This window comes from Schistocerca nitens, chromosome 3 (genome assembly GCF_023898315.1).
Source record: "Schistocerca nitens isolate TAMUIC-IGC-003100 chromosome 3, iqSchNite1.1, whole genome shotgun sequence".
Taxonomy (NCBI): Eukaryota; Metazoa; Arthropoda; class Insecta; order Orthoptera; family Acrididae; genus Schistocerca; species Schistocerca nitens.
Window position 1 is genome coordinate 351405850 of NC_064616.1, and position 25122 is coordinate 351430971.

Genomic DNA, 25122 nt, shown 5'->3' on the forward strand with positions numbered 1-25122 from the left:
TTTTCGTTAAAACAGCACAAATTCAATGCGCACTCAGTATGTCTGCTGGGGGAGGGGGGGGGGGGGGGCAGCATGCAGGGTGCAGTCATCTGCAAGCTGTGGCTCACATCAGCACCAATGATATCCATCACTTGGTTCTGAGGGCACTTTGCTTCATCCAGGCAGGTGGCGGAAGTGGTGAAAACTGCTGGCCTCACACACAGGTACAAGAAGAGCTCACTATTTGCAGCATCATTCCCAGAATTGATTGGGGGCCTTTGGGTTGGGGGAGGGTTGAAGATTTCAACTAAAGGTTCTGTCAATTCTCTGACAGTATTGGCTACAGATTTCTGGATCTGCGATATGGGGTGGAGACCCGCACAACCCACATTCGCAGGCCAGGGGTGTGGAAATAACTTCTTGGATAGCAGAGTACTTTTGGCATGCACATGGCCCTTTTTAAAAAAAAAAAAAAAAAAAAAAAATAGGCTAGTTGGTAGTTTGAGGTCCTCTGATAAACACTCGCCAGTTGATATGAAGAGTAAAATCACACTATGTACAAAGACACTTAAAGTGTCAAAATTTTAACAATAAATTGTTTAAGTATTTATAACAAATTCCTGAGTTTACTGCCCTCTATGAAAAGTGTCACACTCAAATTATTCATGGAACTGAGAGCTGGCTGAAACTCGAAGTAGAAAGCTCTGAATTATTTAGTGAGACACGGATCACATATCAAGAAGACAGACCGTGGTAGTGTTTATTGCAGTTGGAAAAAATATTGTGTCTATCGAGGTCAAAATTGAGTCAGCCTGTGAATGTACTGTGGAGGAAGTGGGGTCACCTTCACAATGCGACACTGAAGGTAGCAAGCACTCAGAATCTGCATATATGAAGCCGCAGCACTCCTGATGGTGGGCATTCTTAAACTCTAACAACCTGCTTGCCTCAGTAGGCATTTTCACATCTATCAGTTGCTTGCTAGAGCTATCAAGCAGATACTTTTATAAGCGCTCGCTCTTAGTAAATGAGTTTAGACATTTATGATAAAAATGTCATGCATTTTTTCTTGTACTCAACTGGGTGTAAAGAAGACAGGACATGCTTTTGATCCAGACATAGTGTCGCATTTCACCCACAGAAAATAGCTACAAATCTACGTGTTTGAGGCACTGACTGGCTACTTTTGAAAAAGAGGGGTCCAACTGCTTTATGCTTTACATCTTTTTGTTCTGCAAAGTGTGCTCTTTATCATCTTCTGACTTGCTTTTATTTACGTGCAGGTCATAAACATTAAATGAATAATTTGGATTCTACCTCTGAAATTTCTGCAGATCCTGGAGTTTAATGCCAAATGTGATGCTGGTGACATTATAAAGCTTGCTGATGTTACATATATGTTATGTTCTCACAGATTCTCCATATTTCAGGTAATTTCTATTGTAAGCCAGAAGTGACCATGCAACGCCAAATTTATCCCCTTCTTCAAGGTTCTAGACATTAAAACAGGCATGTTGGTAGGGAGGTGAAGTTATCTGGCTGTGTAACAAGTCTAGGTGAACTCATGTTAATATTCAATTGCCCACACGCCGTGGAAATATTTTAGATCTTGCAGCTACAGTCAGTCCTGACCTTATCAGCAGTGTCGGTATAGAGACAGGGATTAGTGATCATGATATCATCACAATGATGGTGGTTACTATATTAATAAATCCATCAAAAAGGCTAAGAAAGTATTTTTGTTGTAAAGAACAGGTAAGCAGTAAACAGGATCCTACTTAGACAATGAATGGACATCATTTAGTTACAGTATGATAAACATAGAGGAATTATAGCCACGGAGTATGTTGCAGAATCAGAGACTGGCACTGTCGGGTCAAAAATGAACATGCTAATGATGAAAGGCTAAAGTCAGTAGAAATTTGTGCATCTGTATAAAGAGCGATACGCAAAGCATACAGCTACGACTGGCATATGTTAGCAAACGATCTTGTCGAGAACCTGAGAAAATTCTGGACCTACGTAAAATCGCTAAGTGGGTCAAAAGCTTCTATCCAGTCACTCATTGATCAGTCTGGTGTGGCAATAGAAGACAGCAAAAGGAAAGCTTAAGCTTTAAATCTTGCATTTAAGAAATCTTTCATGCAGGAGGATCACGCAAACATACCATCGTATAGAGGACATAGTAAGAGGCATCCCTTGAATAGAGAAGCAACTGAGAGAGTTAAAAACAAAGAAGTCACCAGGTTCAGATGGCATCCCAGAGTACTCTACAACATTGGCGCCTTACCTGGCTTGCATATATTCTGAATCTCTCACGGAGGGAGGGAGGGAGGAGGGAGGAGGGGGGGATGGGGAAACCAGTTGACTCCTATGTATAAGAAGGGTAAAACAATGGACCAGCGAAATAAAAGACCAATATTCTTAACATTAGTTTCCTGCAGAACTCTTGAAAATATTCTCAGTTCCATTATAATAAATTCCCTTGAAACGGAATAACTTCTCTCCACAAATCAGTAGGAATTTAGAAAGCATCACTTGTGCGGAAATCAACTTGCCCTTTCCTGACATGATATCTTGTGAAACATGGGGCAACTGGAAGATTCCATATTCCTAGATTTCCAGAAAGCATCTGACATGGTACCCCACTGCAGACTGTTAATGAAGGTATGAACGTACAGACTAGGCTATCAGATATTTGAGTAACACAAAGGCTTCTTATGTAATAGAAGCCAGTACTCCGTCCTCGATGGCAATTGTTCCTCAGAGACAAGGATATTGTCAGGAGTGCTTCCAGGAAGTGTGCTAGAATCACTCTTATTCTCTGTATACTGATGGGTCCCCTCCCCCCCAAATCGATCGATCAATCAATCAATCTCTGTATATATAGACGATCTGACGTACAGGGTGAGCACCAGTCTGCAGCTCTTTGCTGATGATATTGTTGTGTATGGGAAGATGATATTGTTGAGCGACTGTATGATGGTTCAAGATGACTTATACCAAATTTCTAGTTGGTGTGATGGATGGCTGTTTGCTCCAAATGTCGAATAATGCAAATTGATGCAGATGAGTAGGAAAAACAATTATGTAATGTTCAACTACAGCATTCGTAGTGTGCTGCTTGAAACTGTCGCGTCGATTAAATGTCAAGGCCTAACATTGCAAAAATACAGGAAATCGAGAGAGCACTTACGGATGGTTGTAGAGAAGGCCAATGTTAAACTTTTGTTTATTTGGTGAATTTTAGGAAAGTGTGATTCAACTGAAGATCTCATACAGAACACTACTGTGACACATTCTTGAGTACTGCTAAAGTGTTTGGGATACCCATCAGGTTGGATTAAAGAAAAACAGCAAATCAGTTCAGACGCATGCTGCTAGATATGTTACCAGTAGATCTGATCATCACATAGGTGTTCTTGAGATTCTTTATGAACCCAAATGGGAATCCCAGGAGCAAGTCAATACACTTTTCGTGGAACACTACTGAGAAAATTCAGAGAACCAGGATTTGAAGTTGACTGCAGAACAATTCTACTGCTCTCAAAGTAATTTCACATAAGGACCACAAAAATAAGAAAAGCGAAATTAGGGTGGCATGAAGGCATATAGACAATTACTTTTGCCGCTATCTATCTCTGAAGAGAACTGTGAAGGAAATGACTAGTAGTAGTAGTAGTACAAGGTACTGTGCGTCATGCACCATACTGTGGTTTACAAAGTCTGTAGATGTGGATGCTTAGCACCTATATCTTTTGGAAGTGGTATAAATTGGACCTCCCCCCTACCCCAATTCTAATTACTCCTTAGTAGACATGTGAATCCACGTTGAGGTAGAGTACATAGCTGAGTGCCTTTACTGTACCTCCTTTTCTGCATTTCGGAAAAATGGCCCAGTATGACAATCTCGGTGGTAAAAACTCTGAACAAATCTGAAATTCAGTCTCCCAGTGATATCACACCAGTTGTCCCCTGAATGTAAACAATTGACCTTTTCTCACCACCATTACTACCCTTTTTTTTGGGGGGGGGGGGGGGTGCAAGAGTTTGCAGCATAGAATTGTGTTGTGCTTAGTGGCAGGATACTGTGGGTAACTGAAAATTCTGGGGAGCTCAAATCCTCAAATCCCAACTCACCACTGTAGGTAGGCACATGTTAACAAGGAAAGTAATAGGCTCTCAGTAGACTGTCAGCAATTGGCTATGGGAGCATGTGAGATGTGATCCTCAAAAGTGCTGGCAAACACAGAGTAGTCCAATGCAGGCATGTCATTTATCTGGTTATCATTAACAGGGTGGGCTGATGGTTTGCTGATAGATCCAGGACAACAAAATTGAGATGGTCCAGGGTGCAGGGAGCATGTACCAGACCAGGGTGCGATTTGTGCTTTTACCAGTGGGGGGGATGTCTTAGGGGATTAGTGGAATTATATATGTTACTAGCTTGGACCGTGGCCTTACGCATGGTTAAACAGCTATTTATAAATAGATGTTAATGCCGAAGCTCACTATTGACGCATATGCACTATCAGAAGAGCCATCCCTTGTTATATCTTTAAAAGTACATTATAAGTAAAGCTTATTTACAAAATCATCTACATAGGGTACAGACATACGAGGGGAATTAATAAAGTAGAGGCACATTTGTGAAAAGTTGTACTTATTCTGATGGTAGAAAGCTCAAACATATTAATAGTAAGACTTAAAAACTTTCAGTGTTCGGCTCCACAAATTTAAATTATATGTAAAGTTTTACTCCAGTGCGTGGGAAATAAACATCCCAGGTAGGGATGCATAAACTAAAACCAGAGGAGGGGATGGTCTGATGCAGAGGGGAGGAAATCCCCCCCATCCCCCCCTGCAAATCGCACACTGTACCACCACGGCAAATGTGCTGATGTTGTCAGTCCGTATCAGGATGACACTGCTGGGTCCACATGTGGTGATGATAGCCCAGATGCTGAAAAACGCGCCAGTGTCATCAGCTTGCACCACAATAATGATGACAAAGGGTCTGCACGCAGTGACTTAAGGCCAGACCACAGCCGACACGCCAGTGTTTTTAGTCTGTACCAGGATGACAATGTCGACAGGCCTGTGCTCAGTGCTAGTGATGACAGCATCACCGAAGGTGTCGGCACAGGCCCACCTTCCAATGGTTCCAGTATTCCTAAAGAGGAAGAAGCGATGCTGATAAGTATCATGTATGTGTGTAAGAGACATATGTGGGCATCAATAATAATAATGATAATAATTCCTGGTACTTACATGGAAAATCATTGGCATTGGTTAGCCACATAGGGATTTCTGCCATTCAGAATGATGATCATCATCATTAATCAGAAAATTGGATTTTAATATTTATCCATCTTTGCATCAATATCGATCTAAATGTGAACAGGGGTGGCATCATTTGGAGTAATGGCTTTCAATATTTTACCCAGCTTGGTAGTAACATCCCCATCTGTGTGCGTGGTCTATTCAGGCCTCACATCATCATCCTTATTCAGATTAATGGATTCCAATATTTGATCTAGCTTGGCGTAAGCATTGATCCCCTTGTGAGTGCGTGTGGCATCAACAGCACCTAGAACAAAGAAAAGAACATCTCATAAGTAATGCATGCTAGTGTGAATTAAGTACATACTTGTGATAAGATCCCATTCGTGTGTAGCAATTTGTGTACCTATCCTTTGTTATTATTATATCTAGGTCTCCAAGAAAAACCACATCTTGTAAGCACCATATGCATGTATAAAACACTCTTATGTGAAATATCATTTATGGAAGTCAAGCATCTGTCAAGTCCTTGGAGGTCACATGAGTGACTTGATCAAGCCCAGGTATTATATATATATATAAAAAAAAAAAACATGCACACACACACAGAGATGGGCCATATTAGTACTTTATTTTTGTACTCACCTTGATGTGTTGCTGCAGGCAGAGTGGTGGGTGTCATAGGCTGCCCTTCTTCCATTCCAATGGGTGCAATCTCGGTGACCTCGTATTGAGGACATCTGCCTGCAGCAGCAACATCCATGGCACTGTGTTCCATCTTTGGAAATGTTTTCTCAATACAGACTGAAAACTAAGTCATATCTCACGCTACAATGTATTATATTTATTAGCACATAGATACCATCATCTTGTCAGTGGAGGCAATGATACAAGAAGACAATATTAGCTCATGTCGTCTCAGCCACTGCATCACTATCTTATCTTATTCTCCATGCCACTGTGCTGGTTCTGGATCTAGGGCAAGATCAGCACATCATACCTGGGCACGTGTCTGGTAGCTGCAGTTGGTGCATGGTAGGGACACTCCCCACACTGTTGCGAAGAGCGTCTGGCTTGCTCCATGGAGGACTCGCCTCCATCAGTATAAAGGAGGACTGGGAGAGAGGTGGTTTATAAAGTCAGTCTCTCTCTCTCTCTCTCTCTCTCTCTCTCTCTCTCTCTCTCTCTCTCTCTCTCACACACACACACACAGATAGAGAGAGAAAGAATCCTACATCAGTCAACTCTTAATAATATGATTAAATTCTGATCTTAACACTTCCTTTGACAAACTGGTCAACAGCAGGGAGTCATGATCTTAATGATCTCAGTGCTGCAGTTTTGTCAATATGGACATTCCTCCGCAGGGTTTTATTCCATGCAGAGTGCCACTGGGAAAGCATTCAGGTCTGTAACATTTGTTAACAGCTGCATCATGAACTGGGTACAGCACACCAGAGAAATGTGTGCTAGGGGCAACATAAAGGTGTAATCTCAATTCATTGATTTAGAGGTACACTCAGAAAAGCATTATACAGAGGGAGTAATCAGGATTTGTAGGACATTTAATGCAATCAGTAGACATAGGAGAAAGAAGACAATACAGGGTGAGACAGTTAAGACAGGCAACCTCAAATATATCCAGAAGGAACAAATATAGAGATGTGCTGTTTTTGATAAATTACAGTGGACAATACGGTGAATTTACTGATGTTTGCAACTAATTTTTATCATTTATAGTTGCCAAATTACGACACACACTTTACTTTTTAAATGGAACTATATGCTGTTTTTTGTGACATTTGAAAGAAGCTTTTGGGAGAACTTCAGTGACATAACATGCACGGAACATGATCATGTAGTATCAAGATAACAGTGCTGCAAACTACTGTCGTACTGTTAGGAGAAGAGGTTCCACAAATGACTGTCCCATTATACCAAACATAAGCAAGCACGGAACTCAGGTACAGTTTGTGTATTTATTATCACAGACGCCATACCAGGTACTCAAAATGTTGACACTGAGCATTCCTACATGCTATAAAATGATTCTAGAGAAACAATACTGCACATTGAATTACTTAAAGAGTTAATGGGAGCATAAGGCATTTCATGCCTTCAGAAGTAGTCAGTGTTTCCTAACATTCTTGTTTTAATTTACACCGCAGGTAAAAGTATAGAAGTGCTAAATTTGGTGAGTGTGCAAACTGTTTTGTGTTTCTTGAATGATCATTCCAACACTCTCAAAATGTTCTCTTAAGAGAGTCTGTCATTACACGTGCGGAATGGGAGCGACATCTGTGATGTTGGTACCACAATGACTGGCTTATGTCCAGTAGGATGCCTCCTAATTACTGCAGCAGCAGCAGCATATTTTAGGAAATCACAATACCCGAGTGTATTTAGATCCCCATTAATCAAACAGGGACCAATCATGTGGGTCTGGAAAACCAGCACCAAATGTTGATAGACAAAGAGAGTTGTTATTATTCACTTCGTTGAGGCAGTGCAGATTTTTGACTGATGATTAGTGCATACTGCAAAGACTGACTTGCTCATAGTATATAAACAATGCTTCTCCCTTAAACAACATTTTGCATAGATATGCAGCATCAATTTGCACTTTTCACAGATAACATTCAGAGGACAGCAACTAATTTTAAAATAATTGTCGTGAAGCTGTAGATGCAATTAAATGTGAAGAGGATGAAATGCGGTGGAATGTGTTTGCAGAACACTCATTTGGTTAACCCCTCTCATATTTCGAGTTGCCTCTTAGTGAGATTTGCATTGTGTGTTACTGCTGCTGTGCACGTACCTTTATGATAGGCTAGGTTTTTTTCTGAACACTTGGCTAGTTTAACATCACACGGGGAAAGTTAGATGGGTAGACAGGTTGGCATATATGGATTTATTCACCACTGTACCCTTTGGGTGGTCCCTGGTGACACAATGGTTTATTTTATTGATATTAGATTTTACAGTTCTAGCACTTTTAATGTTTTGTTTTTTGTTTTTTAAAAAATCTAGAGCTCTCCGGTATCCGGATAGCATAGGTAGGACTCGGACAATTGTCGTGCCACTAGTTTATATAAGGAATGTATGACGTGTGTGTTTTGGGATTTTATGAAAATGCTCTTCCTCTCACCATTCAAGTCTTTGTTTGAAGGCTTCTATTTGGGCAATCATGGCCCATGAATATCACTTGGCTGTAATTTGATAGGCGGATGGCTGCCGCCGATGTGGTTGCTGTTGGCTTTAACAGATAGCGCCTAAGACGTTTGAGTACGCGAGCTGATCACAGGTTTTAGTTTATGAAGGATATTGTTGGTTATATTTAATTTGGTGGTATTCTTTTAGAGATTTGATAGGCTGAAAGATTTAATCATGAAGGAACTCCCCTCCCTATTATTTATTTTATACGGACAAATGGTTTGAGTTGTGTTTAGTGCCACTACTTGCTATAAGCACAGTATGGCAATGTAAAAAGTTTTGGAGTTTTTAAAAAATATTTTAGTGTTAACGTATATGGAAGTACTATTCTGATTGCTAGTCAAAACTGATAGGTTTCAGATAGATTATATAATGGTAAGACAGAGATTTAGGAACCAGGTTTTAAATTGTAAGACATTTCCAGGGCCAGATGTGGACTCTGAACACAATCTATTAGTTATGAACTATAGATTAAAACTGAAGAAACTGCAAAAAGGTGGGAATTTAAGGAGATGGGACCTGGATAAACTGGCTAAACCAGACGTTGTACAGAGTTTCAGGGAGAGCATAAGGGAACAATTGACAAGTACGGGGGAAAGAATTACAGTAGAAGAAGAATGGGTAGCTTTGAGGGATGAAGTAGTAAAGGCAGCAGAGGATCAAGTAGGTAAAAAGACGAGGGATAGTAGAAATCCTTGGGTAACAGAAGAAATACTGAATTTAATTGATGAAAGGAGAAAATATAAAAATGCAATACATGAAGCAGGCAAAAAGGAATACAAACGCCTCAAAAATGAGATCGACAGGAAGTGCAAAATGGCTAAGCAGGGATGGCTAGAGGACAAATGTAAAGATGTAGAGGCATACCTCACTACGGGTAAGATAGACACTGCCTACAGGAAAATTAAAGAGACCTTTGGAGAAAAAAGAGCTACTCGTATGAATATCAAGAGCTCAGATGGAAACCCATTTCTAAGCAAAGAAGGGAAAGCAGAAAGGTGGAAGGAGTACACAGAGGATCTATACAAGGGCAATGTACTTGAGGGCAATATTATGGAAATGGAAGAGGATGAAGATGAAGATGAAATGGGAGATACGATACTGCGTGAAGAGTTTGATAGAGCACTGAAAGACCTAAGTCGAAACAAGGCCCCGGGAGTAGACAACATTCCATTAGAACTACTGACGGCCTTGGGAGAGCCAGTCCTGACAAAACTCTACCATCTGGTAAGCAAAATGTATGAGACAGGTGAAATACCCTCAGACTTCAAGAAGAATATAATAATTCAATTCCCAAAGAAAGCAGGTGTTAACATATGTGAAAATTACCGAACTAACAGTTTAATAAGTCACAGCAGCAAAATACTAACGCGAATTCTTTACAGACGAATAGAAAAACTGGTAGAAGCCAACCTCGGGGAAGAGCAGTTTGGATTCCATAGTAATGTTGGAATACGTGAGGCAATACTGACCCTACGACTTATCTTAGAAAATAGATTAAGAAAAGGCAAACCTACGTTTGTAGCATTTGTAGACATGGAGAAAGCTTTTGACAATGTTGACTGGAATACGCTCTTTCAAAATCTGAAGGTGGCAGGGGTAAAATACAGGGAGTGAAAGGCTATTTACAATTTGTACAGAAACCAGATGGCAGTTATAAGAGCCGAGGGACATGAAAGGGAAGCAGTGGTTGGGAAGGGAGTGAGACAGGGTTGTAGCCTATCCCCGATGTTATTCAATCTGTATATTGAGCAAGCAGTAAAGGAAACAAAAGAAAAATTCGGAGTAGGAATTAAAATTCATGGAGAAGAAATTAAAACTTTGAGGGTCGCCGGTGACATTGTAATTCTGTCAGAGACAGCAAAGGACTTGGAAGAACAGTTGAAGGGAATGGACAGTGTCTTGAAAGGAGGATATAAGATGAACATCAACAAAAGCAAAACAAGGATAATGGAATGTAGTCGAATTAAATCGAGTGATGCTGAGGGAATTAGATTAGGAAATGAGACACTTAAAGTAGTAAAGGAGTTTTGCTATTTGGGGAGCAAAATAACTGACGATTGTCGAAGTAGGGAGGATATAAAACGTAGACTGGCAATGGCAAGGAAAGCGTTTCTGAAGAAGAGAAATTTTTTAACATCGAATATAGATTTAAGTGTCAGGAAGCCGTTTCTGAAAGTATTTGTATGGAGTGTAGCCATGAATGGAAGTGAAACATGGATGATAAATAGTTTGGACAAGAAGAGAATAGAACCTATCGAAATGTGGTGCTACAGAAGAATGCTGAAGATTAGATGGGTAGATCACATAACTAATGAGGAGGTTTTGAATAGAATTGGGGAGAAGAGGGGTTTGTGGCACAACTTGACTAGAAGAAGGGATCAGTTGGTAGGACATGTTCTGAGGCATCAAGGGATCACCAATTTAGTATTAGAGGGCAGCGTGGAGGGTAAAAATTGTAGAGGGAGACCAAGAGATGAATACACTAAGCAGATTCAGAAGGATGTAGGCTGCAGTACGTACTGGGAGATGAAGAAGCTTGCACAGGATAGAGTAGCATGGAGAGCTGCATCAAACCAGTCTCAGGACTGAAGACTACAACAACAGTCATAATTACACCCTGTTAGATGTTATATGCTAAGTATATTATTATTAAATTACATGTGAATGCATGGAGCACATGACCATGCAGCGCCCCCTACTGAGGGCACTTCGCTGCTAGTTGACTTTTTTAGCGTCAGTATACACTCTGCTTCAAGACTGCTTGTGTCACAGTCATATGTTGTTCGACACTTCCTTTGAGTTGTCAAGGCCCTACGCCTGGTTGGTTAGGAAGAAGTTGAAGTTTGTGGTATATAACTCATATGACCAGATCTCATTTTCTGTAACGTTGAGACGTGTTGAGTGTGCTGTTCACTTATGTTTTGTACTTTTTTGTAACAGATGTCTGAAGATGGGTGTAATCCCGAAATGCGTAACATGTTCTAATAAAAGAGTCAGTTGAACATCTCATGAATTTATTGTGATTGTACAGCATTGGTTGCCAATTATTAACATAAAAATGATCGCAGAACTCAGACGGTATTTTATGTCCTGTATATCAAAATTTTCATTGCCTTCATTCCATTCTACAGTTGATGGTAGTCACTATTCGCAATTTCGAATTCATCTGATGTGTTAAGTAATAGCTGTGGTCGCCGCAGTGCATCGTCACCAGAATAACACCGCCACTACAATATCGTATTTATCTGCCGATACCAAGGTGTGGGACTTTCAAGCACAATGTCTGATCTGTACGGGAATACACATAAAGGATATTTGAGTACAGATCGTAGAAGTATGGTTGACGACATAGGGACGTTTGGGTCTGGCCATGAGTCATGCACAGATAGCCAAATGGTAAGGTGACTGCTCGCGATAAGCAGGAAACCCAGGTTCGAGTCCTGGTCTGGCACAAATTTTCATTGTCATCATTCCATTCTACAGCTGATGGTAGTTATTCTTTGCAAATTGCGAATTCACCTGATGTGTTTAGTAATGACTGTGGTCGCCACAGTGCATTGTCATCAGAATAACACCAGCACTACAATATCCATGCTTCTTCACATCTGATGAGGAAGCCATGCAAAAGGGGGCTGTGTCCTATTCAACGACGTGTTAAGCAGATCTCATCAGTTATAACTCATCGGAAGGAGCTGTGCCACAGCCTTACAGTCCTTTCTATTGATCTCAATGTGTTATCCATCATGCCTAGCTGCTCTCCCTTCCAGAGACACATTATGAGCCTTCTCAGCAACGACATCAAAGCACACAGTGAGACAGGGCAGTGGATTACATTTAGAAGGGCACATCTCCCTGGCTGTGGTATCGGCTAACTCACTCCCATGAATTCCCAAATGCCCTGGTACTCAGTAGAATGATACCTCACTTCCCTATCTTTGTAGCTGGAGAAGAGAATCCTTGTTGGCTTTATCTGCTGGACAAATATGCTGGGCGGTCTACAGGATACTAAGAGAATATGAGCAGATCAGGAATTTCAAACCACGATCATGTTTCGTCTCAGCCACAGTTTTATGAATCGCACAGAGTTTGGTGTCAAATACAGTAAACTCTCTGGGCAGGCGAAACAATTGAGTAACTAGTAGTCTCCCCATTTTGAAGCCATCTGTATATACTGTGTCAAATTATGGTGCTCAGTTAAAAAAAAAAAAAAAATAGTCTGGAGTGAGCAGTTTGTTGCCGACTGTCATATCTAAAATTATCCTCAGCTTCATTAACAACCAGGGTGGTGCTTTGCTCCAACCCTGCCTCTGTATGTTTATTAGAGACACTCCTATATATGTTAAATGTTGCAAGTAGGATCTATCCTGCAGCACAGGTCCTCCTAATTGAACATTTCATGATGTCCAGTGTTTAAAGGGCTCTTATTTTTAATTCTGTGAGATGCGGCAGCCAAGTCAATTCTCTATCAAATATGAGTTCCACGAACATTACCTTATTATTAAAATGTAAAACAGCATCCCACACAGTTCAGAGGAAGTAAAAACAGCATCCCACAGTATTAGTTCAGGGGAAGCAAAAAGAGAACAATCACAATTAAAAACAACACACACAGTTTTCTCATGAAAAAAATTAAAACCTGTTCTAGCAGACCATACTTCTTGTCTCATAAGTGTCAATGGTATGTAATTGATGGGAAGAATATGTCAGATTACAACAGAAGCAGAAAATGAAGCAGGCACTCAAAAACAATGAGAAATTCTCATAAAACTCACAACAGATGACATGCTCCTGGTTGTAACTGTGACTGAAGTCATGAATAAATTCTTCCCTGAGAAATACAGTTAACTAGAGACAATCTGTTGGAAAGAGCATTCCTGACTCTGAATCTAAAATGATGTTCGGCAAGGAAGGGTAATAGAACAATGAGGAGACGAGCACAAAATCCCCATTTGTGTAATTAACAGATGATATTGTGTCTCCCTACAGTGTGACTTGCCTTTTCAGTGTCCAAAAAAGATTGACAATAAATGCTGAATTTTTTGGAATGCCTCCTGTATAGCAGTGTCCAATTGGGTTGGGTTATGAAGAGTGGAACATTATCTTCTGGAAGTGACTTACAAGATTTCTGGATTGTTGAGTCTACACAATGCAGAAGTTGACCATGCACTCTAGCATTTATCTGAATATAGATGCCTGCTGAACATGGTGGCAATGGTAAATTTTTGCACAGCAACATGGGATCTTTCTATGCCATTGACATGAAAGCTTGCACTCATGCTCTTACAGACTCTTTACAGTGGAAAGTGGTAGACGACTTCCACTTTAGTAATCGCTTCCCAATTTCTATTCACCTTATACAAAGAACAGAACTAGAGTTAAAATCATCAGAAGACTCCAACATAATCCAAACATCTGGAGGTGGCAATGTGTTTGGAATCGTGAGGGTATTTCAAAATCAAATGCCACTGGGACTGGAAACAGGAAGCAATAAACCTTCACTGAGTCAGCAAATGTGGGATCTATGGTGTTCACAAGCACATATCCAAACTGGCTGCAACAAAAACATGAGCACGGAACAAACATGTGAATTGGTATCAGCAGCAAAAATAGAAAGCACAGAAGTGCCAAGTGGAGAAAGCGAATTTATCTTTAAGTTTGGGTTCAAGGAAAGGTTAGATAATGAGGAAATTGAGCTTTTACATCTGCAGACTGGGTAGGTGGAGGCCCACTACATGTGTGAACTGCTGCTTCATGACAGGCTGCTTAGCGAATTCCCATGTTGGCCAGTAGGAAGAATAAAACAAAAGCCTGCCCTAAGCAGCCCAGATTTTGATCAGATGGCCATAGTTAATGACCTGCCAGTTCCCCTTGCTGCCAATGTAGATCCTACTGCCATAAGTATAGGTAGTTTGAAAAGCAAATTATTAGTAGATATCAGTTCCGAGATTTTAGTAATTGCAGAAGAGTATTTGCAGGTCCACCAAAGAAAAATATGGCATTGTGGAAAGTCGCTAATGTGAAAATTTTTGGGGTTACTGGAAAGATATCCAAAGTTATTCATCATGAAGTGACATTATCTGTGAAAATTGTGAATGTGACAATGGAGCACACACACTTCTAATAATTCCTAAACTCAGGGTAAACCAACTGGTTGGTGTCGATTTTCTAAATGTATATTGCTCTGAGGTAAATTCTGAACTGTGCTCTATGAAAATATAGAGTGGAGGTAAGATTGCAGTGGTACCATCCTTACAGAAAAGGAGTTAGATAAGGGAACCTGTGAATGTAAGAGAAAGGTCAAAAGTAATTACAAAAAATATACTCAAAATATTAAGTTGTATAGCTTGAGAGTTCAGAGGGCAGCAGGAGAGGTATGTAGGGCTTATCACAGTGAAAAGGTTATCAGGGAAAGATAAAGATGAAGCAGATGAATGGAGCACAGTGGGTAATATGTGGTTCTAATGGAAAAGGGTAGGGGGGCTCTCACACTTTGAGACTTCACAGCCTTGTAACTGTGCATACCTCAGCTAGCTAGAGCCATTCTTCCTTTCTCGTTCTAGGCTCTTCTGTGATCTATTTTCTGCATTTTGCTCTTAAAAGTGCAAGGAGCTTCCCACTTGGTAATCTATCTTGACATTCGGGGGAAATATGAAACAGGGGTGATATGAGTCAAGCTGTAGGTGTAAAGATTGACATGTAAGCTGTAAGCAACAAAAGGTTGCCAAAATTCTGAGATACAAAACTATGAGTGTAGCTAAACCAGTACTTGGGTGGCATAAACTGAAGGAGTGAGTGAGCGAATAACTTTGGGAATATGGTTTAAAATTAAATGGTTGATGGCGTTGTAATGAGGTACGAAATGTGCTAATGCTAAAGTAGAAGGCAAAGTGTTGATGAGGTGTATGCACTGTAATGATTTTGAATTTAGTGCTTGAAAGTGCTGAAGCTATGTGATAAAGAACTTGTATATAATGTGAAGTAAGTAGGTAACAGAAGCTGAGGTTGGCAACGGGCCAGCCAATATTAGATTAAGTAGCTGTGCGAGCTGGACGGAGATGCCACTAGTGAAAAAGTTAAGTGGAGTAAATTGTCAAGGTTACAATAGGCCTATGTGTTAACAAAGACTGAGCAACCATGAGCACTAGCCTAAGAATTGTTTAGACTAACATACAATATACCGATGCATGTACACAAAGGTAAGGTGGAGAAATGTCACACTCTCCAAAACATGTGACATACAGTAGTTAGGAGTGCAATCATTACTAACATTAAATAATGAAGTTCATGGAAACAAATTGTACAATTCTGTCCATGTAAATAATATGAATGATTCATAGAAAAGTTTCCAGTGTTTTCCTGATGTGAAGGAAAGTGAGCATTACGGCTCAAATTACAGAATAGTTTAAACAAGGAATCTGGGTCACGACTACTGAACTTGGTGATAGGTTAAGATGGTAGGTGGTGGTCTAACACCATGGAAAAACTGATTTAGATATTGTACTGCCAACAAGTTGGGAACGAGAGCCAACAAGCAGACAACAGCATGGATAGAGTGGGAGGAGTCAATGACATCACCTCAATGCACTGATTGCCATTGTTGTCCTGTATCCCACGAGTATGGTGGTCCTCAAGATGAAGGAAAGACTACTTTCCCAATTATTTCCAGTGTTCAAAGTGATAACGTGTGTGAGAAAATGGACAGACATGACTGTAGGAAATAAAGTGTGCAAAGTGCTGAGCCTTAGATGTGAATACTTTGTAAACAATGTTTATGGTGTGTATGATGCAGTACTACTGTGTGTGAAGGTACATGAGCATGGCATACTGTGGCAAGCTGTTGATCACTCAATTGTTGTGGTATTATCATTGCTGATGACGCTCTGGCTGACTTTGAGAATATCAGATTACTTAATTGCAGCTGTCCTAACTATCATGGCAAGTTGTGAGAAGTCCCACATGGCAAAGAGCATTAATGGTATCTTTTCAACAAAGACTAGCTGTATTGTGGCATTTATAAAACATAAACCCTTATGCAAGTCACGATGTCTGAGCGAGCTATGTAAATTCTGCTAGGTGCTATCTCTGAACTTGTTTTGATGTAATGACGAATGTACAAACACTTTAATTTGAGGACACTGGGCCTCCACAATATAGTTCAGTTCTCTATCAGAACTATTTGTTGGTAGTCATACTCAAAATCCCAAAGTGTGGTTGTGTTGAAAGATTCGTTAGGCAAATTCACATGTTGGAGTGCAGTATGTGGATAACTGTACTAGAGGTCAGCTCAGGTGATTTGTACGGGTTGGAGCAATGTGACTGACTGGCAAAGATGCAGTACTGGCAGGTTGATCAGTACTAACATAGTGCTATGCAGCCTTGTAAACTGGCACCTATAGTAACAGTGAGTTATGTATAACAGTACGTTGTCAAGTACGGTAGGGTTTGCCATCCCGTATTCTGTCACAGATGGCCGATGTAGCTTTGTTGTATTCTGCACCAATACAACTGTTAAATTCACTGTGTAAATTAATCTGGTCGCAAGAGGATATTGAAAGTGTGACAGGTTGCCCACTAACGATTGTTTCACCTCAACAGCCACTCATCAAATCAGTGTGCAGTACACCTTGATTCTGAATTGTTCTATATATATTTTTGCCTGTTACGTACAATGTTCCACTGACATTGGTCACTGAACGATACCCAGACCTTACGGTGTTTACAAGAGCCCAGCTCAGTAAACTGTGGTTCACCAGACTTGTACCCAGCCAACCAAGACTAAGTTCTCTAAGGCGTTTGCCATTTGGTATGACTCAGGAGGTACATATGGTTTATCAAATCCCATAGAGGCAGTGAGTATTACCCCCCTTCTGGTAGAGATTTACCTTTTATTGTTTATAATTTTACTGATAGACACTAATTGCTCTGTACAGAACTCACATGTCCATCTCTTTTGGATGAATGTTAAACATCAACCAACAATCTGTTTGAACCACTGGAAGTTTTTTAGTTTAAAGAATCATGAGCCATTTTGGTCCCATGACAGGAAAGAAACTTCCACTAAAACTGAGCCTTGGATACCCAGCTAACCTCTATAAACAGCACTTAAAAAAAGTGTCCCATATTGTTACACGAGATGGAGAATAAATCTCAGAAATACATGACCCAAAGACTGGAAGCGCAGTTATTAAGGTAACACAGACTTAGTAGTAAGATTTTTTTATAAGTAAATCAAAGATATTCCACAGAAATCATTCAAATATATGTATTAATGTGCTCGCTTTCTGAAGACAAGGTATAAGATCTCTATACAGAATCATTCCCTGATAAATAACAGCAAATCCCACTACGAGATGATAATGGAGAATTTTAATGGTGAAGCAAGACAAAAAATAATAAATGATTCTTGAGTGACTTTGCTGAGAACAACATGTCTGACCTTGACAAATTATTCTAACAGAAAAAAAAATTAAATTCACAAAGACCAGATGGCATTAAAGATCAAATCAGCTACATTTTGCTAGTCATAAAAAATGTATCATTCTTGATTTTCAAGTGCTTACAGAGAAGTAAGATATGAAAACTGAAAACAGATACATATCTGGGGCAGTGTGACAGGCAGTAAATGAGAAACACAGGTGACAAAATTTTATTTGACGCCGAAGAGACATACATAATTAACCAGACACAGATGAAATGAATACATATTTGACAAAGATATGTACACAAAAGGCAACAGAACCTACCAATACCGAACACTGACTTTGTCCCATAACGTTATGATGATGTGGCATGTGACATAACATGTGTGCAAATAGCAAGAGAGCAGAACACTGAAAATATTTCATTTTAATTTGTATTAATCTTTGGTACAAATGTTGTGGTGACAGACAATTCTGCAACGTAGGCCAAGTCCTAAGTTACATCGTAAGATGACAGTTTGGTTGAGAGTTGGGAAAGCCAATGCACATGAACAACAAATCTTGCATGTGCTGACACAATGACCTGTAGTGTAGCCCAAAATCTATGTTAGGCTGAAATGTGGTGGTGGTGGTGATGATGATGATTGGTTCGTAGGGCACTCAACTGCGTGGTCATCAGTGCCCGTACAAAGTCCCAATTTTTACACAGTCCAATTTTTTTCACAGTCCAATCTAGCCACTGTCACGAATGATGATGGTGATGATGAAATGATGAGGACAACACAAACACCCAGTGCTTGGGCAGAGAAAATCCCCGATCTGGAAAGGAATCGAACCCGGGACCCTGCGATCTGGAGGCAGCAACGCTAGCCACTAGACCACAAGCTGCGGACAGGCTGAAATGTGACCGTATGGTTGCAAGTTGTAAAGCAGTAGCAAACATTTCAGTTAACAAAAATATTTTGCAGGTAGAGAGAAAGCAACAAAATGACAACAATGTGAGAGATCAAATCAAACAATAACAGGAAGATGAAAAAGTATGCTGAAGTAAACAAAACTATTCAGAAAGTTCCTTGATATGAAACTGATGAGAAACTTAATTGGAAGAAACACATAATTGATGATCTGCTGAAACGGTTAGATTCAGCTACTTAAGCTATTAGGGTTATTGCAAATTTTGTTGATAAACATATCAGTAAATTAGCCTATTATGCCTATTTTCATTCACTGCTTTCATACGGGAACATATTTTGCAGCAATTCGTCATTAAGCGAGAAGGTATTCATTGCACAAAATCGTATAATTAGAATAATAGCTGGAGCAGCCCACCCAAGATGATCTTGCAGGCATTTATTTAAGGAACTCGGGACATTCACAGCACCTTCGCAATACATATATTCAGCTATGAAATTTGTCATTAATAACCCACCTCAATTCAAAAACAACAGTGAAGTGTGTATCTACATATACATCAACATACATACTCGGCAATCCATCATACGGTGCGTGGCGGAGGGTACCTCGTACCACAACTAGCATCTTCTCTCCCTGTTCCACTTCCAAACAGAATGAGGGAAAAATTACTGCCTAAATGCCTCTGTACGAGCCCTAATCTCTCTTATCTTATCTTTGTGGTCTTTCCGCGAAATATAAGTTGGCGGCAGCAAAATTGTACTGCAGTCAGCCTCAAATGCTGGTTCTCTAAATTTCCTCAGTAGCGATTCACGAAAAGAATGCCTCCTTTTCTCCGGAGACTCCCACCCGAGTTCCTGAAGCATTTCTGTAACACTCGCGTGATGATCAAACCTGCCTGTAACAAATCTAGCAGCCCGCCTCTGAATTGCTTCTATGTCCCCCCTCAATCCAACCTGATAGGGATCCCAAATGCTCGAGCAGTACTCAAGAATAGGTCGTATTAGTGTTTTATAAGCGGTCTCCTTTAAAGATGAACCACATCTTCCCAAAATTCTACCAATGAACCGAAGACGACTATCTGCCTTCCCCACAACTGCCATTACATGCTTGTCCCACTTCATATCGCTTTGCAATGTTATGCCCAAATATTTAATCGATGTGGCTGTGTCAAGCGCTACACTACTAACAGAGTATTCAAACATTATGGGATTCTTTTTCCTATTCATCTGCATTAATTTAAATTTATCTATATTTAGATCGTACATGCATGCATACATACATACATTAATCCTTGTTCCATAGATCATGAATGTGACATTTTGTAATGATGTGGAACCTTTCACTTTAGCATAAGTTTCTTTACACAAAATAATTAATTAATTAATTAATTAATTTTTTTACAGTTACTACTTTTTATCTAAGAATTAATCGATTGAGCAGAAGGAGTTGTCATTCAGAAATTCTTTTAATTTGCTTTTAAATGTTGGTTGGCTATCTGTCAGACTTTTAATACTATTTGGCAAATGACCAACGATTTTTGTGGCAGTATAATTCACCCCTTTCTAGCTACAACACTAGAAGAAAGGATGATCTTCACTATTCTGGATTAATCTCACTTTGACACAGAAAGGGGTGAACTATACTGCCACAAAAATCTTTGGTCATTTGCCAAATACTATTAAAAGTCTGACAGATAGCCAACCAACATTTAAAAGCAAATTAAAAGAATTTCTGAATGACAACTCCTTCTGCTCAATAAATGAATTCTTAGATAAGAAGTAGTAACTGTAAAAAAATTAATTTATTAATTATTTTGTGTAAAGAAAATTTATGTTAAAGTGACACATTCGACAACATTACAAAATGTCGTATTCATGATCTATGGAACAAGGATTAATATATGTATGTATGTACGATGTGAGAAGACAATGATACGATAAAACAAACAACAGAAAACAATACGTGTGTGAAGAAACTTATGTTGGGTGGGCACTATGTCATTGTTAAGATGCTAGATAGTAAGTGACAAGAAAAACGATATTGTAAAAGTATTCAAAGACTTCTTTCATCATGTGTGCAGATCAAGAGATGAATCAGAAACACGTACTGACAGCAATGACACATATGACATTCCAGTGGTAACGATAGATGACATGTATTAAGCCATTTGAACACAAATGATTCAAATTGGAAGCGTAGTACCTTGCAAAATTATTTAAAGAAATCTGCAGTGAACAGCAATTCCTCAAAACTGGAACAATCTTATAATCATTGTATTTCACAACACAGAGAAAAAACTAATACATATTAGCCTCCTACTCATAATTTTTTGATCTATCAATGTGCAAGGACTAGAATACAAATACAAATGTTGGAACAATACTCCATCTGTCTTACAATTTTTTTTCTGTCACTTTTAACTTCATTCACCTCTGTCGAAGATTTGCTAGTTTGGAAAATGCCATACTGCATCACACTTCAGAGTCTGTGTTAAACTGTGATACCCTCTATAACTGACTGGGAAAGTCAGTTCAAACATCAGACAAAGGAACAGGCATTTCACCTCCAAAAGAACCACGCATTGTAAAGAGATGAAATGTTCGAACGAAGGGCAGTGTCGCTAACACATATACAATAAAATATTCACTAAAATCATTATCAATTTCATAGGAAGGGGGTGGGGGAAGGATTTTAGTCAATCAAACTGAAAAGCTGGCTACCAAAGTGGATATAACTCAATGGATTATTTGCTAGTCAACAACAAAATTATGGAAAAGGGCAATGACAATGAAATACTAATCTTAGGACTCAGATTGTGAAACAGCTTTTGATCGTAGTTCAACAAAATTTTTAGAAACGAAATACCAATTCAATTTATGTTAACATACTGAAGAATACATATGTCAATGATACAGCTTCCACTAGACTTCATCAGGTTAGTGGGAAATTAATAATTGAAACACGAGTCAGGTAAGGAGATTCCATATTACCAAAAGTGTTTGCAGCAGCCAAAGAGGAAGCTTTTAGATTCTTAAACTGGGTGAGAGAAGGAATGTGTGTTAATGGAATATACCTGAGACATCTCTGTTTTGCTGATGATGTGTCATTTGCCTCTAGTGCACAGAAATTATAGCAACAAATAAAGAAACTTACAAGCAAGGTCGGAAGTAGACCCAATAATCATTTATAAAAAGAAGTCACTACAATAATGCATAACCAACATCTCAAAAGGAAAACAGTATGGTATACATTAACAATGAAGTTTTAGCATCATCTGACCTGTTAAAAATTAGGTGTCACTCAATGAGCAATGGAGATGCATAGTGGGAATTACTAAGTGAGATACAAAAACAAATAGATAGATCAGGATAGAGACTGAAATGGAGGATGTAGTTATGATTGTAATGAAAGGAAGTGGAGACTGGTAGGACACACAGCTAGAAGAATGGACCAAGATAGTTCTTCACTAGCTTTTAGGAGATAAGCAAAAACAGAGATGTTTACGTAATGGAAGGTGGGTTGATAGAAGTACACAACAGGCAGTAAAAACATAAATGTGTATGGGTGAAGACCATAATACAAGGAAAATCTAAAGGAAGCCTTTTCATGATGATGAAAATCAAGTGACACATTTCATATTGAACAGTTTCTATGTTTTGTGATGGAAATTTGTGTATGGCAGCAACAGACCTGTTGGCATTTCCTAACTGCGTGCCACCCAGCTACCAATTGCTCACGAGATCTAATAACACAATTTCTTATGCTGCTATTAACAGGAGTGGCTGCACGGAAACATGTACATCTGTCACATAACCTCATACATACAGCGTGTCTCATTCAATTTTTCATTTGTTTAATTCTATACTGGAAAGAGAGACACATAATGTGGCTAGGATGAGTGAATAGTGGGTATTTCACACAGAAACTGCGATACGTCTTTCTGGGTTGTCGGTACTAACCCAAGAACAAGAGCAAATCCTCCAGTTATATCTCATCTATCCGCCTGACTAGTACATTTAATTGATTTATTCGTCCCTTGACCATTTGGCACAACAGTATAGAACATGTCACATACATTACAGAAATATTATATACACATATAAATGTATACAACGTATGATAGGATTAGGCAAGAATTGAGCAGGAAGTGAAATGGAACACTCATATTATCATGAAATTTAAAAATCTGAAACTTGATGTAACCTGCATTCCCAGCAATCGTGTAGGTCTATTTCGTATACTAACAGATTTAAAATTTGCTGAGTACAAATACATTCAGTCCAGTTGATATTATTAACACATGATATCTGATATATTACAAAGATATAACACTACATAAATAACAACTTTTTCATTCCTCATCTACAACAGGAAATGGAAGCCCTTTCACACCCTTCAGCAGCAAAACAAAGACAGGAGTAAATTACGCAATAGCAACGGTAAAATAAATGTAGTTTTCTATATCACCTCAACAAAGACATAACTGCAAAATACAGATGTATTTTTTTGCAGATATGATTACTACAAATTTATACATAGTATTACCAATGAGCTTCAATTTGCATATCAGTAAATAGTTCACTCCTTAATACTTGAATCTGGGGCTGAATGTAGAGAAGTTCAGAATACGGTGATATAACTCAACTGAAAAACTTCTCACGATGATACCCGAATAAGGTACGGTATAGTCTTCAAACAAATTACTGTTCATATGTCTGACAGATCACTTTTATGTTACATGAATTGCAAATATGAGTGGCCTTTCATTTCTATAGGATAACTCTCAGGATCCAGTCTTCCCATAAAAATGTGCAGTTAGTACAACCCCACAAGGAAATAAAAAAATCAAGCTCCTATCCAAAATTAAAACTATATGAACAAAAGCAAAATTTCGATGAAATACTGAAATTTCATGTCACGTACTTACTTTTGTTTGAGAAACCAAAGCGTTGTTTTCGGCAATAAGAGCGTCTATTTCCTCGCACATTGCATCCATCGAAACATGTAGTGAGGAGCCACAGCGCAAATGTCACCGAAGGTTATGAATTTTGTCAAATTCCTCGTTACTGCAAGGCAATAGAACTATTCAACATTTACATCACAACAGACTCTGTAGAATCCATTATACGGACTGACATTCACAATACACAAACAGTACACTAATTTTCTTCCACTGACACATTCGCGATAACAATAATATTTACAAACGCTCAGTTTCTACATGGCGCCAAATTTTCCAGAGATACAAACTGCATGGCAAACTACCTCGACCATAGAGATATCTATGTCGAAGGCACATACCTTATCCTTCTCATTACACTAGGCAACAAAAAAAATAATTTTTGAATGTTTGGAGCACTTCATGAGGCAATTCCTACTAATGAATAATTTTTATTATCTCTGGTTTCTATGATATACGTAAGGTGGAAGTATTACATATTGACAGATCGAGAGAAAAGGGTACATTTTAATTACATACATGCTAACAATAATGAAAGTGCATTTGATTTTTTTAAAACTGGTAATTACATGCTAAAAGTTCTAAATTGCTGGAAAATACTTCGCAGATGGTCGTGTCTGAAGAGAATCATGTGGAGGCCTATTGACTTCGTCGTCTTTTAGCTTGCCTCTTGTAATGGAGTTCTGCAGAATCCCTACACAAAGACCTACAGTAATCCGCAAACATTACTTCATTCCAACGGCCCTGATATCTTTGTTCCATAACAGAAATGTCCTGATGGAATCTCTCACCATGTTCATCACTAACAGCTCCACAAGTAGGAGGAAAAAGTCTAGGTGGGAGTGAAGGAAAGGGAACTTAAGGGACTTGTTGCATCCAAGGTTATGGTATTTTTGCAGGAGCACTGTCACCGAATGCTTGTAGTTGTCATCTCTTTTGTTGCCTAAAAATCCATGAACAACACCCTTGAAGGCATCCCAAGCTTTTCTTTCCCCTCCAAAACTTGGTCAAATGCAGGATCCTTTACGAGTTCTCTTATTTGTGGTCCGACAAAAATGCCTTCCTTAACTTTTGCATCACTTAATTTCGAAAATTTCTCTCTTATGTACTTAAAGGCCCGTCCTTCTCGGTTCATAGCTTTGACAAAGTTTTTCATCAAACCCAGCTTGATATGCAGGGGTGAAAGAAGAACGTCTTTTGGGTCCACAAGAGGCTTGGCAACGACATTTTTCTCGCTAGGGTGAAGATTTCTTGCAGGCCAGTCTTCTTTAATATAATGCAATTTCCAATCTCTACTGTCCCACATACATAAGAAGCAGCAATGCTTTGTGTAACCCAGTTGCAATCCTA

General features: G+C 39.2%; 1 protein-coding gene across 2 annotated transcripts in view; it reads right to left on the reverse strand.

The window, feature by feature from the left end:
- The window catches only part of LOC126248306 (uncharacterized), a 212567-nt gene extending 188518 nt beyond the window's left edge, over positions 1–24049 (reverse strand). The window contains exons 1-2 of one of the 2 annotated variants that reach the window (XM_049949174.1): positions 23971–24049; positions 23740–23878 (exon numbers count right to left, since the gene is read on the reverse strand). In XM_049949174.1, coding sequence (XP_049805131.1) covers positions 23740–23808 — 69 coding nt within the window. In that variant the 5' untranslated portion in view covers positions 23809–23878; positions 23971–24049. Of the gene's footprint in view, positions 1–23739 lie in introns of both variants that reach the window. The other variant, XM_049949177.1, reaches the window with a different exon arrangement.
- Between the last annotated feature and the right edge of the window lie 1073 nt (positions 24050–25122).